This window comes from Crotalus tigris, unplaced genomic scaffold (assembly GCF_016545835.1).
Source record: "Crotalus tigris isolate CLP2741 ecotype Arizona unplaced genomic scaffold, ASM1654583v1 scf7180000017628.32516253702:7417878, whole genome shotgun sequence".
In the NCBI taxonomy this organism is placed as follows: domain Eukaryota; kingdom Metazoa; phylum Chordata; class Lepidosauria; order Squamata; family Viperidae; genus Crotalus; species Crotalus tigris.
The window spans coordinates 2,813,201-2,827,174 of record NW_024096523.1 but is presented as its reverse complement, the minus strand read 5'-3'; the positions used below and the strand labels follow the sequence as shown (position 1 = coordinate 2,827,174).

General features: G+C 40.2%; 1 protein-coding gene across 2 annotated transcripts in view; it reads right to left on the bottom strand.

Moving 5' to 3' along the window:
- The window catches only part of RPS6KA1 (ribosomal protein S6 kinase A1), a 95,593-nt gene that overhangs the window by 75,439 nt on the left and 6,180 nt on the right, over positions 1-13,974 (bottom strand). Inside the window, exon 2 of one of the 2 annotated variants that reach the window (XM_039334209.1) lies at positions 1,392-1,436. The exons of the other annotated variant lie outside the window; for it this stretch is intronic. Coding sequence (XP_039190143.1) covers positions 1,392-1,436 — 45 coding nt within the window. The remainder of the gene's footprint in view (positions 1-1,391; positions 1,437-13,974) is intronic. 2 annotated transcript variants of the gene reach the window in all.

The following is a 13,974-nucleotide window of genomic DNA, read 5'->3' as shown; positions in this document are numbered from 1 at the left end:
TGGGAAGCCAGATTTGCTTAACGAGCATGTGATTCGCTGAACAACCGTGGCAAAAACACTTGGCATGACTAACAACCGTCTTGTTTAGCATTGAAAATTCTGGTTCCAACTGTGATCGTAAGTCGAGGACTCCCTGTACTAATATTGTATGAAAAGTGCCATATTCTCAGCAAATCCCAAGCAGTGAACTAGTAACAAAATACCACAAAATACCTTTCTCTGGATTTTTTTTTTTTTTTTAATTCTCTACCAAAAATTGATCAGCATTCTGGGCTCATCCAGCATGCTATGTCTGTCTTGGATTGGTATTTTATGGTAGTTGTGATGAGGGATTTTTTCACATTTTTGTATTTTTATACCTGTTGGTATAAAAATTTGTGCTGTGGGTTTAGAACCATTTTGACTACATCAAGGTACGGGTAGTTCTTGATTTACGACCACAATTGAGCCCAAAGTTTCTCTTGGTAAGAGAGACATTTGTTAAGTAAGTTTTGCCCCATTTTACAATGTTTCTTGCCAGAATTGTTAAGTAAATTACTGCAACTGATAAGTTAGTAACACGGTTATTAAGTGAATCTGGCTTCCATCTTGATTTGGCTTGTCCAAAGGTTGCAAAAAGTGATCACATGACCTTGGGACACAGCAACGGTCATAAGTATGGACCAGTTGCCCAGTATCTGAATTTTGATCGCTTGATCATGGGGATGCTGCAAAGGTTCTAAGTGTGAAAAATGGTCATAAGTCACTTTTTTCAGTGCCATTATAACTTTGAATGGTCACTAAATGAACTGTTGTATGCTGAGGACTACCCTGTATACAAGAGGAAATAGGATCTTTTGGTGCACAGAGGATTATTTTTGCTTTCCTCCACTCGAGATTGAAAAAAAATAGCATCTTTTAAACTAGGGGTCTTTAAACTTGGCCCTTTTATGACTTGTAGACTTCAACTCCCAGAATTCCTCAGCCAGTGTGCCTTGCTGAGGAATTCTGGGAGTTGAAATCCACAAGTCATAAAAGGGCCAAGTTTGAAGACCCCAGTTTAAACCAAAGTTTAGGAAACTTTCACCCCCATCCTGATAATGAAACTACTTTGTCCTTTTCTCATCTGCTGATGGAAACAGGACCTCCAAAATATATTTATTTAAAATATTTATATAGTCACCCCTTATATTGAAATCTGGGTAGCTCCCAACCACCAATTAAAACAACATCATTAATAAAGCAATATAATACAGGTATCTATTAAAACCATAAACACTAGAAAAAAAGTATGGATGGTACATTTGATTTAACCTTACCAGGGAAGCAAACCCAGGCCAATTGTATTAAGCAGGAAATATCGTGCTATAAAGAGCAGAATTATTATTATTTTTTTACATCTGGAGTCTTACCTTTGGCAAAGCCTCTTTTCTCTCCTCTGGAGCTGCCTGTCCATTCTGCAAAGCAGAAGAGCCAAGCATCCATTAGCAAAGGGCTTAGCATTAAGAAAAAAACAAACTCTCTGAAGTACCCAATTCTTTTTTGGTTTCAAGCCTAAAGAAAACATCCATAGTTCAAGTTCTTTATGTAGAAATAACATGTTTTACCTGTCACTGGTTTGAACTGCCAACTTTAGAGAAATTGGACAACTATAAGCCCCAAATCTGATGTGCCGAATTAAAATAAGAACGAGCACCATGGCATCACACAAAAGTCCTTGCTATGTGTGAGCAGGAAAACAAAACATAAATGACCAAGAAAAATTTCATCTACCTTTCAAATCTAAAATTATTGCTGACTAAGCTGCAGCAAGTTATGATTCTTAAAGCAATAAAAATATTATGAATTCTAGCTTGTTTGAGTAAAAAAAACAACCATTAGCCCGAGTTTGCACTGAGCTAATTCTCCCTGGCTTCTTTAACAGTTATTTCAAGAGTAGGCTATATACATCAGCACAATGCTAATTCCCAATCTAATTAACTAAGTTAAACAGTTTGGTTCATTGCTACATATGAATGCAGCCACTGCGTCTTGCCTAGGCAGAGCTCCAGTGGAGGATCGTAGCCCCTGTCCATTGTGCAGAACTGCACAGCCAAAAATTAGATAAGAAAAACAGATACGTCATTCTGTCTTCATACAAATAGTCCTTGACATACAACCACAATTGGGAGCAGAATTTCCATTGCTAAGAAACACAATTGTTAAGTGAATTACATGGTTGTTAAAAGTGAATCCAGCTTCTCCCCTTGACTTTGATTATCAGAAGCCAGCTGGAAAGGTCACAAATGGAGATCACATGACCCAGGGATGTTGCAACTCTTGTAAATACATGCCAGCTGCCAAGCATCCAAATTTTGATCATATGACCATAGGGATAATGTGACAATTGTAAGTGTGAAGACCGGTCATAAGTCATTTTTTTCAGTGACATAACTTGGAACAGCTGCTAAACGAATGGTTGTTAAGTCCAGGACTTCCTGTAATAGAGCTTGCCCACTACTCAAGCTGCCTGACTTGCTGCTCTGAGGATTTCTCCCTATCAGGGATATGCCCATCTTCATACTGAATCAGAGTGGATGAGCTCTTCTAAAAACTCCTAATCCTATTCTAATCCAAAATACTCATACCGAATTCATTCTAGTGATGCAGTCACGAAAGTAGCAACACTCACTAATCAGAGGGAAAGGTAGGGGAACCCTAATGTTTCTAGAAGCATTGCAAACATTGAAGGGAAGGAGAGAGCTACCCTCAAAATAGATCAGTGAGTTGTCACCCAACATTCTCTATCCATTAAACAAGTACGTGCTTAATGGGCTTAGAATGTCAACTGACAACTTGTGAAAAGTATTCAGGAAGTATCTCTGAAGTGTCTGTGCATGTGAGAGAGAGAGAGAGAGAGAGAGAGAGAGAGAGAGAGAGAGAGAGAGAGAGAGAGAAAAGAAGACAGAGACAGAGACAGGAAGGAAGGAAGGAAGGAAGGAAGGAGATTGCACATGCATGGAATGGAAGATCCTGAAAGAAGACATGGTTTGCAGGCATCCTGAACAATAGTCCCGCATGCTCATCTCCTTTCAACTGTAACTCAGTTTTACAGCCTGAAACCTATCCCAGAGTAATAGTAACGGACAGTCATGCCAGTTCAAGGGAAGGGCAGGAAGTATATTTTCAGCCGTGAAGAGTTGTGGGGAGGGGAGGGAGATTCTGTGGCATTAGGATGTTTGCTATTTCAACATGACCTTTTCCTTATTCTGAACCTGCTTCAAGAGAGAAAAAAAAACAACCAACGTCAGTTAAATGCAAAAGGCAGCTTCAATGTTTGCAGGTGAGTTTCTAAACCAGGGGTTCTCAACCTTGGCAACTTTAAGACTTGTGGACTTCAACTCCCAGAATTCCTCAGCCAGCAAAGCTGTCCCAATTCTTTGACATTCTCACTGGGTTTCCTCTTAAGCCAGCCCAAAGACCAGTTTGGATCACATGATGAAAGGCTGGGGGGGGGGGGAGAGAAACATTAAATGTGTTACTTGCCCAGTAGATAACATTCTGGGCAAGATATTGATGAAGATTTCAGTCATCCAGGTAGAATTGTCTGTAGGTTGAGTTATGACAACATGAACTTATTTTTTGTTGGTTTGAGACATTTTGTTGCCCATCCAAGCTGCTGCTTCAGTCTGAACAAATTGGTTAGGAATCTGAGTAGGCAGAGAGTCGTTGGAATGTGCCAACTCCTAAAATTCTTAGGGGTGTTTCTTAGGTAGACTCTCTGCCTACTCAGGTTCTCCTAATAACTTGCTTAGACTGAAGCAGCAGCTTGGATGGGCAGCAAAACGTCCCAAACCAACAAAAAATAAGTCCAGTTGCCATGATTCAACCTATATACAATTCTACCTGGATGACTGAGAATCTTCATCAACATATTGCCACGCATTTTGAGGAAGAGCCCTAAAGTTGGTGTGGGAATACCCCTAAGAATTTTAGGAGTTGGCACATTCCAACAGCTCTCTGCCTACTCAGATTTCCCTAACCCAGTGTTTCTCAAGCTTGGCAACTTTAAGATGTGTGGATTTCAACTCCCAGAATTCCTTCCTCTCAGCCACTCTGGGAGTTGAAGTCCACAAGTCCACACATCTTAAAGTTGCAAAGGTTGAGGAACACTGCCCTAACCAACTTCTTCAAGCTGAAGAAACTGCTTGGACAGGCTACAAAACATCTCAAATCAACAAAAGAAAAAAGCCCAGTTACCATGATTCAACCTATAGACAATTCTGGGCAAGATTCTACTTTGCTACTTAAAAGAGTTAAATATTGTAAGTCATCCCAAGAATGTTCCAGCAAGAGATCATTGCTGCAGGCAGGTGGTCCAGAGAGAATGCAATCACAGAAATCCTTTGCAAGAGGAGAGTTTGATCTACCAACACGGAGAGACCCACACCCAGGAAATCAGGCACTAACGAACAGAAAAGCAAACGGGATTTTAACCCAGTTCTCATATCCTGTCACCTCAATGCAAGTCTTTCCTCTGTCCCATGTTGTTAGAATAAAAGGTTATAAGGCTTAAATAAAATCAAGTTACACATTTATATCCTCAAGAGAGCAGGAAAGCAATATATTCACAACAATTCCAAAGCCACAGGCAAGAAGCTGCTAGTTTCACCTTTCCTTCAACAGCACCAAATCTTGTTTAACATCCACATCTAAATTCTGACCATCATTCTTCAACCTACCCTCTCTGTGGAGTGGGGTTCTTGTTTTTCCTTATCCTAATTTATACTCAATTAACCTGAGCTTTTTAAAGTGCAATCTCTGCAGAAGCTGAAACTTTGCCCTCATTGATGTTCCTGCAGGTTTCTCATCAAGCCCTTGTGCACGTAAAGAGAAAAGAAGGAACTCCAGAAGACTGCAATTCCAAAGACGGGAAGTGGAATTTTCTCAAAGTGCTGGGTGCCCTGTTTACAAGCCAAGAAACAGGATTGAACTTCAGCCAAGGGTGGAGCTAACTTGAAAGCTAAATCTGATTTATTGAAATGTGATTCAAATGAAATGAAATTAATTAAATACAGTTAATATGAATGTAGAGTTTTCCAAGTGTTTAATCGGTTGCTCCTCTAATTATCCTGTCAAATAATAATTACATACAGGTAGTCCTCGACTTACAATCACAATTGAGCCCAGACTCCCTGTTGCTAAGCAAAACAGTTGTTATGTGAGTCCGCCCCATTTTGCCATGGTTGTTAAGCAAATCATTACAGTTGTTAAGTGAATCCTGTGACTGCTAAGTGAATCTGGTTTCCCCTACTGATTTTGCTTCTCAGAAGCTCCCTAGGAAGGTTGCAAAGGACAATCCAGGATGCCAGGATGCTGCAACCATTGCCAAGCAACCGAAGTTTGATCATGTGACTGTGGGGATGCTGCAGTGGTCAGAATCAAGATCACATGAAGTGTTAATACCATTTTACAATGCCTTGGTAAGGCCACACTTGGAATTCTGCATCCAGTTTTGGTCACCGCAATGTAAAAAAGATGTTGAGACTCTAGAAAGAGTACAGAGAAGAGCAACAAAGATGATTAGGGGACTGGAGGCTAAAACATATAAGGAACGGTTGCTGGAATTGGGTATATCTAGTCTAATGAAGAGAAGGACGAGGGGGGACATGATAGCAGTGTTCCAATATCTCAGGGGCTGCCACAAAGAAGAGGGAGTCAAGCTTTTTTCCAAGGCGCCTGAAGGCAGGACAAGAAGCAACAGATGGAAACTAACCAAAGAAAGAAGCAACCTATAACTAAGGAGAAACTTCCTGACAGTTAGAACAACTAACACTGCTCCAGAAGCAATGAATGCTCCAACACTGGAAGTTTTTAAGAAGAGACTGGACAGCCAGTCTATAGGGTTTCCTACCTGAGCAGGGGGTTGGACTAGATGACCTCCAAGATCCCTTCCAACTTTATTATTATTATTACTATTATGATGATGATGATGATGATGATGATGTGTGAGAACTGGTCATAAGTCACTTTTTCAGTGTCGTAACTTTGAACAGTCATTAAACAAATAGTTGTAAGTCAAGGGCTTTATTCAATGGGAAGTGAAATTTGAGACAATTAGCTGTTAATTTCTGTATTACAAAAATTATACATAAACCTTAGGAGATTATTTTTATATTCAGTGCTACCTCGATACATGCCGTTAATTGGTTCTAAGAGGTGCAATGAGTACTAAAAAGGACGAGTCCCAAACAAACCCCATGACTTATCATGTGACCCTTTGTTTCAGCCGGGAATAACTTTCTGTCTGTCCCTTTTCCTATGTCAGCAACCTTCTCAGCATGGCTGACTTCCTGTCTGCCTCCTGTGGCTGTACCCCACTTCCTTTTGCAGAGACCGTCTCAACATGGCCGACTTCCTGTTCATTCTCCACAGCCGAGCCCCTCTTCCTATCACAGCACATCAAGCACTGAACAAACGCTGAGTACTAGGACAACATTTTCACGTCAAAATGCGTCGTGTGCCAAATTTGATGAGTTTTGAAGCAGTTCAGTAACAAGGTGCCACTTTACAATCACTGCTACAAGATAACTGTCTGTGGTAAAAATGGGAAGACTCTAAAATACTCACAATGGAGGAATGGTTGATGAAGATGGCAGAACTAGCAGAGATGGAAAAATTGTTTGGTTAAAAAAAGATCAAAAACTACATTAACGCCTGGAATCACCATATGGACTTTTTCCTGAAACAAGGAAAAAAGGAACTAGTGATTGATGGATTTGATGATAAGAAAGGGAAAGAAGGAAATTATGAAGTAACCTTAGGGACCGTGTAAAATGTAAATGTATTTATAACTGCTGTTAAGATTGGAAGTCACTTCTTCATTACTTTTTCCTTTTTCTTTTCTAGTCTTGCTTTATTCCTTTTTCAGTTTCTTAATACTTTTCTCTATGCTTTTCTTCAATTTGAAATTTGTACTGGTTTCATTCTGCTGAAAACTTCTTTAATAATTTTTTAAAGAAAAAAATTATATATAAAAATCACTTTTAGAAATGTAAGGGAAATTTCCAGTTGTTTTGTTCTGAAGCAAAAACCACACACTTTTGTGCAATTAGCTCTATGTTGGCATGAGCAGGCTTACCTCTTGGTGCTGTGTGCTGCTAATAAGCTATCTCCCTGGAATTATGGTTTAGTAAACCATAATAGGTAGTTTTCCCTTTAGACTCGTCTATAACTCTGAAGTTGCACTGTAGATATATATATTTTTTTTAAAAAGCAACACCCCTGTTCTTCTGTAGAAAAAGGAGGAGGGAAAATTAAGCTCCTAATAAACATTAGACATCCTGCGATTCATTGGAACATGGTTTCAGAAAAATTTCCTTACCTAACAGAGAAATAGAAACAAAAACAAAAACACGGGCAGGCAAAAAGCCACTGAGGAATGACTTTTCATTTCCTGTGGGCTTCCCCACTGACTTTCCTTGTGGGAAGCCAGCACGGAGCATTGGAAATGATGATCATATCATTGTGGCTGACTGCAGTGGTATGGCAGCATGGTGATGTTGAAATGGCTCCAACCTTGCCAAACATCAGTCCCACAGCAGTCTTGGGTCCTGGATTTTGGACGCAGTCTTTAAATTAACCCAACTGATGTAGGTTGATTCAAAAATGGTTGCCCTAGTGCTGTTTAGGCCAGGGGTTCTCAACCTGTGGGTCGGGACCCCATTTGGGGTCGAACGACCATTTCACGGGGATCGCCAAACAACACAGTCCGCCATTTTTTCCCCCTTTTCCTTAGCTGTGCTACTCCCTTTTATTCTATTGGTTTTTGAAAGCCAATAGAATAGACTCTCTTGAATAGAGTCTAATTCTATTGGCTTTCAATGCCAATAGGAATTGTCCAGGCTGTCTCTGCCCTGCTGAGCCTGCCAAAAGTCCCATTCTGCAAACGGTGCTGCACCACTTGAGTAGTCCTCGACTTACAACCGGTTGAGTAGTCCTCAACGTACGACCGGTTGGGGGTCGCGGCATTAAAAAGGTTGAGAACCACTGGTTTAGGATAATTGAAGGTTATAAACAGATAAACAGACTTTTAGAAGTACATAGATACACATAATCCTGCAATTCCAAAATAGGGAGTATTTAGTGCCTCACTGTTCAACCCAACTTTAAAAGCCAATGTTACAAAATCAGAGATACAGCCTGTCTTGAAGTTTGTGGAGAACTTAAGAGGCTTATGGACAATGTTGGGACCATTTTTTTCCCATCAATTGGAAGATTGCAAAGGATTTTTAAGTGTGCAAAACCTTTATGAAGACTTGCTTACTGTTTTTTTAAGCCTGAAAACAGGAGGAAATTGCATTGTCAATTTTCAGCAATAGGTCATAGGAAAATATATGGGGTTCCAAATGAAGGGGCTGTATTCAGTCCATAGGTTGGCCATCTCTGATTTAAATTTTGAGACTCTACAGATAAGCAATATTTTTACTTTGCCCAAATTGTGGATGTAATCAAGGTCCCAAGGACACAATGCATGGAATGTCTTAATTTTATCAAAGCAAATCTGATTTAGTCCTGAATACTGTACTTAGTACAGATAGTCCTCATCTTACAACTATTTGTTTAGTGATCATTCAAAGTTACAACAGCACTGAAAAAAGTGACCTATGACTGTTTTTTGCACTTTCAACGTGTGCATGACTGTAATCATGGGATCAAAATTTAGGCGCTTGGCAACTGCCACGTATTTACGACACCTGCAGTGTCCTGGGATCGTATGATCCCCTTTTGCAGCCTTCTGACAGGAGAAGTCAATTGGGAAGCCAAATTCACTTAACAACCTGTTACTAACTTAACAACCACAGTGATTTACTTAACAACTGTGACAAGGTCATAAAATGGGGCAAAACTCACTTAACAAATGTTTAACAATGGAAACCTTAGGCTCAGTTGTGGTTGTAACTTAAGGACTACCTGTATTTCACTCAGTGCTGAAATGGGGCGTCCAGATGCTGATGAGCTTCATCAACAGTTCCCAGCATCCTTCATTATTGAGAGGAATTCTGGAGGTCAGCTGGGGAATTCTGGGAGTCTTAAATTTGCTAAGTTGGACACCCCAGGCTTAAATAAATACTTGGTCTCCCATGGCAAGATAGAATCATACAGAATTTCTGCAGAAAGTTGTCAGGAAATCAACACGTTTTAGTGACTTGTTTGCAAAGCTGTTTTAAACATGTTTAACTAGGTTGATTGGTTTAAGTTCTGCTTTTGGGTGTATCTTCATGCAACTCTTTCAACTTCTTGCATCAACCTGGAAGTGCATTTCAACAGCATAAATACAATTTGATCCATGGCAAGTGAACAGGCCCATGAAACTCATTAATACCTATACTAAAACAGGACTGTCCTCTCTCAATCCTGCCCATGCAAAGAAAGCCAATCCCTGTAAATCTAAAAGAACATTTTATACTGCACAGACCTAGAGGAATCGAGCTACATTCAAATGTCCCTGGAGACCAGGGTATCAGGTTGTATTATGTCATGTGCAACGCACAGCAGTTTTTGTTAAGTGATGATCCACACAGGGCACAAGTGCAGACCAAAAGAGCTCGTTTTATGTGACAAATGAATTTCTAAAAACAACTCCACAGATCAAGTAAGGGAGTGTTGGGAAGATTTTCAGCTTGTTCCGAACACATTGCCCAGAGCTCTTTAGGAAACCCTATGACAATTACAGCAACACAAAACGGATACACATTACAGAGGAAGTATGCATTGAGGTCAATAGTATAGTTGGGGCATGTGGTGTGTGTGTGTGTGTGTGTGTGTGTGTGTGTGTGTGTGTGTGTGTGTGTGTATGAGAGAAAGAGAGAGAGAGAGAGAGAGAGAGAATGTGTTTTGCTCTTTCCACTAGTCTGCTCTTAAGGAGGGGGAGAGACAGGGATTGTTGCAAGGAGAACATTGAAGGAACTCAAACGTATTCTGCTGGAATTCTTTGAAGCAACCCCTTTCGTAGGAGGACAGGTACCAATATATAATCAAAACCAGAAAAAGGAGCCCTCTAAAGTGGCAGTGCCTTTCAGGCAATGTTTATTGCCAAAGGCTTTCCAGATTAAAAAATGCTTATCAAGAAGAATATTTGTAGCTCAGGTTTGAAATGTGGGGTCCTTTCTTGCAAACGTTTCATTGCCAAACTAGGTAACGTCATCAGTGCATCTGATGACGTTGCCTAGTTTGGGTAATGAGATGCCTGCAAGAAAACAACCAGACTCAGAGAGTGCTGAGGACTCCTCATAAAAAAATCCTTCTCCAAACACTGGATTAGAATATATCCACAGACTTTAACTGTTCATCCCGCATGGCTGAACTTGCAAAATAAGGAAACAAACTTTACTTCTCGACTTATGACTGCAGTTGAGCCCCAAATTTCCACTGCTAAGCAAGGCAGCTATGAATTGAGTTTGGTCCCATTTTATGAGCTTTTTGCCACAGTTGTTAAGCAAATAACTGCAATTGTAGAGTAAACCATGAGGCTATTGAGTTATTAAACTCAACTCCCGTTGAGTTTGTTGGTCAGAAGCTGGCTGGGAAGGTTACAAGTGGTGATCACATGACCCCGGGACAAAGTGACTGTCATAAATTTATGCCAGTTGCCAAGCACTCAAATTTTGATCATGTGACCACGGGGATGCTGCAATAGTCGTAAGTTTAAAAAACAGTCATAAATCACTTTGCTCAGTGCCATTGTAACTTTGAGCGGTCACTAAATGAATGGTTGTAAATTAAGGACTGCCTGTCTTTTAAATATAATTAGCACTATCATGAACATAACTTCATCTGTTTCTTAGATTTAGAAACATTTGTTCAAAGAAGAAAACAGGAATTTCTTCCATATTTGAACAAAGAAACATATTAAACATTTCTTAAACTGATCAATAATGCTGTTCTTCAGGCTCCTGGGTCTGTTATTTAGAATACAGGTTATTTGCTTTTAGTGAATTCATTATTAAAGTATTTATATTGGCAGGTGTATACAGAACTGAATTTCTGGAAAGGTTCAAAGTCTAGACAAGGCTGAAACCGAAGAGTTTGAAGAACCGGGGTTGTATCCTGCCAAAAACTCACAGCCCTCTTGTTTTCCAGGATTAATGAATAAGCCCAAATAGGTCAGGATTAACTTTTCCTTGAGCTATTTACTCAATCGTAAAACAAAGCATTTCCACCGGAAGAGGAAACCAAGACACCCACTTAATTTAGTCACTGGAAATGCAGTATTCTCAAGTCAGGATTCTTTCCCAGGTTAACAGTGTCCTGCTTGTAATTTCAAGCAAAGTCTGCGATCTGATATAAAATAATTTAAGATGGAGATGCTAAAAATCAAATCTGCACAGACGGGAGCTTAACAGGGTGACTGTCAGACTTCTCCAGATGATATTCCCACCAGAAGGCTTGCAGACAGAGGTTCAAGAACGTAATAGCTCTGTTGAGATTGTCACTGCAGATACAATACTAAAAAAGCTGTTAATAAAGTAGGAAGCCAAGCATTGCAAATTCAAGGATTCAAATCATATCTACAGCAATCCTGAAGTTCAAATTCTGCTCCACGTTCTCTCAACTTTACAGTATAACAAATTAAAAGTCGCTGATTTTTCAGAATGAGAAGCAGTTCATGCCTTTGCATCATTAGATGATGAAATAGAAGAAATAGGGGAGATATGATAACGGTGTTCCAGTATCTGAGGGGCTGCCACAAGGTAGAGGGGGTCATGTTGTTCACCAAAGCACCAGATGGAAGGATGAGAAACAATGGTTGAAAACTGATCAAAGAGAGAAGCAACCTGGAATTAAGGAGAAACTTCCTGACAGTGAGGACAATCAACCAGTGGAACAGCTTACTCCCAGAAATCGTGGGCACTCCATCATTGGAAATTTTTAAGAAGAAAAATCTGACACAGTATAGGTTCTCCTGCTTGAGCAGGGGGCTGGACTAGAAGACCTCCAAGATTCTATTCTATTCTATTCTATTCTATTCTATTCTATTCTATTCTATTCTATTCTATCCTATCCTATCCTATCCTATCCTATCCTAGTACTGCATCCCATGGCTGCTAAACTTACCAGCTCTTATTTTTATTTATTTATATATTAATCCATTTATAGGGCCACACATGTTGCAAATCCAACTCTAGGCAGCTAACAGTACATGAAAACAATAAAAAATTATTAACAAGCTTTTGGCCTCATAGTCATCACAGAAGGAGCCAACCCTGGTCCTTCTATAAAGGAATGGACTGAAAAAACAGTCACCCTGGGGATCAAATCAGCAGACTCTTGGCTGAATTCATATCCTGCACCAAACCACAATGCAGTTCCTTGTCTATGGACTAGTGCAGTGTATAAATCCAGGCATCGCGATGTATAAACGGATGCACATGGTTGCAGTCTGCTTGAGCCCGGCCACTGGATGTATTCAATGCACCATGATTAAAGCAATAAAATAACTTATTGCAGTGCATGAACACAGCAATTAGCTCTTTTCTTTGAGTTGCTCTTTTCAACAAAGGTGAAGAAGAAGAATATGGGCAATTAATCAGGCCATTCACTTGATGTCATCCTCACTAGCTGCATTCACAGAAAACATTAAGCCGATGTAAGTAAATTCCCCCGTCTGGCTAAGCTAAAACCAAACTGATCACTGATTGCTATGTGCAAACCTAGTCGGTGTATGGTAGGGTTTCAGATCAGTGTCTTTCAAGGCCCTACCTAGAAGTGCCAGGAATCGAACCGGTAATCTCTGCATATAATGCCAATGCTCTGCTCTGAGTTTTTTTAGGAACTGCTCACAGTTCTCATTAAAGTTGTTGCGTGCTACACTCTGCCCTTTCCTGCCAGCGCCGTACGGTATGCAAGGAATGAAGGCATGCCAGGAAAAGCAATTAAACAACTGAAATGAGACAAGAAGAGAGGTGAAAAAGGATACACAGTGAAGAGAAAAACAGAGGAGGGGGATTTCAGCTTCCAAACCATTTGGGCAGAGAAGAATCTGCATTTTGGGAGGAGGGAGACACTTCCAGCTATGCATAAGCTCTGAATAAGTTGGAGAACCCTACAAATACATTAACATGACAAAAGGGAGAGTTCATCGCTATTTTAGAGCACTGAGGAAGCATCCCAAAATATAACGAACACTGGATTACAGGATATGAGGGTGAGCTGGCTGGCATGGTCACCAATGCCCTGAGTGACTCTGAGATGTATTTGGACACCGGTGCTCGCCCTCCTCCTCTTCCTCTTAGCCTGTTCATGGTTGCTTAATAGACCCTTATTAGAAAGCGTCTAGCTTCACCGGCTCCCTGTACATACCAATTACATTTTCCTTAAGGTGAGGAAACCAGAATAGTTTGAAAATCATGACTTCTGGTTCAATATGTTGTGTGAATGGAGCCAACTCTGAGTCAACGACCTATGGTTTAATATTATGGATAAAGCCAAACTTTATCCCTAATATTAAACCATATGGTAACCCATATGTGGCTACCATATATTCTAATATCCAACACTTCCCAAGTTGTTCTAAGAATAACTTATATACGATTCTACAATTATCACAATTTTAAAGCTGCTGATTTGGAAACTGCATGTGCCAAGGCTCACTAACAGCCAAACTGATAAAAGTCTTGGGCTTTCTCACTTTCAGAATATCAGCAAACCTTGTAATCCCTGGAAGTCCCCTAAACTTTCACACTGCTTTCTAATTAGAATAGGAACTCACTGAAGAGAGGAAAAGGTCTGGCATAGTCCATTTGTCAATAGAGTGGTAACTCGGTACTTGATTGCTTCAAAACTCATTGAATTTGGTACTTGATGCATTCTAACACAAAAAACGTTGTCCCAGTACTCATTGTTTGTTTGGTACTCGATGCGCTGCAAAAGGAAGTGGAGGTCAGCTGCAGAGGGTGGACAGGAAGTCCACCATGCTGGGAAGGTCACTGCAAAAGGAAGCAGGGGACAGTTGCA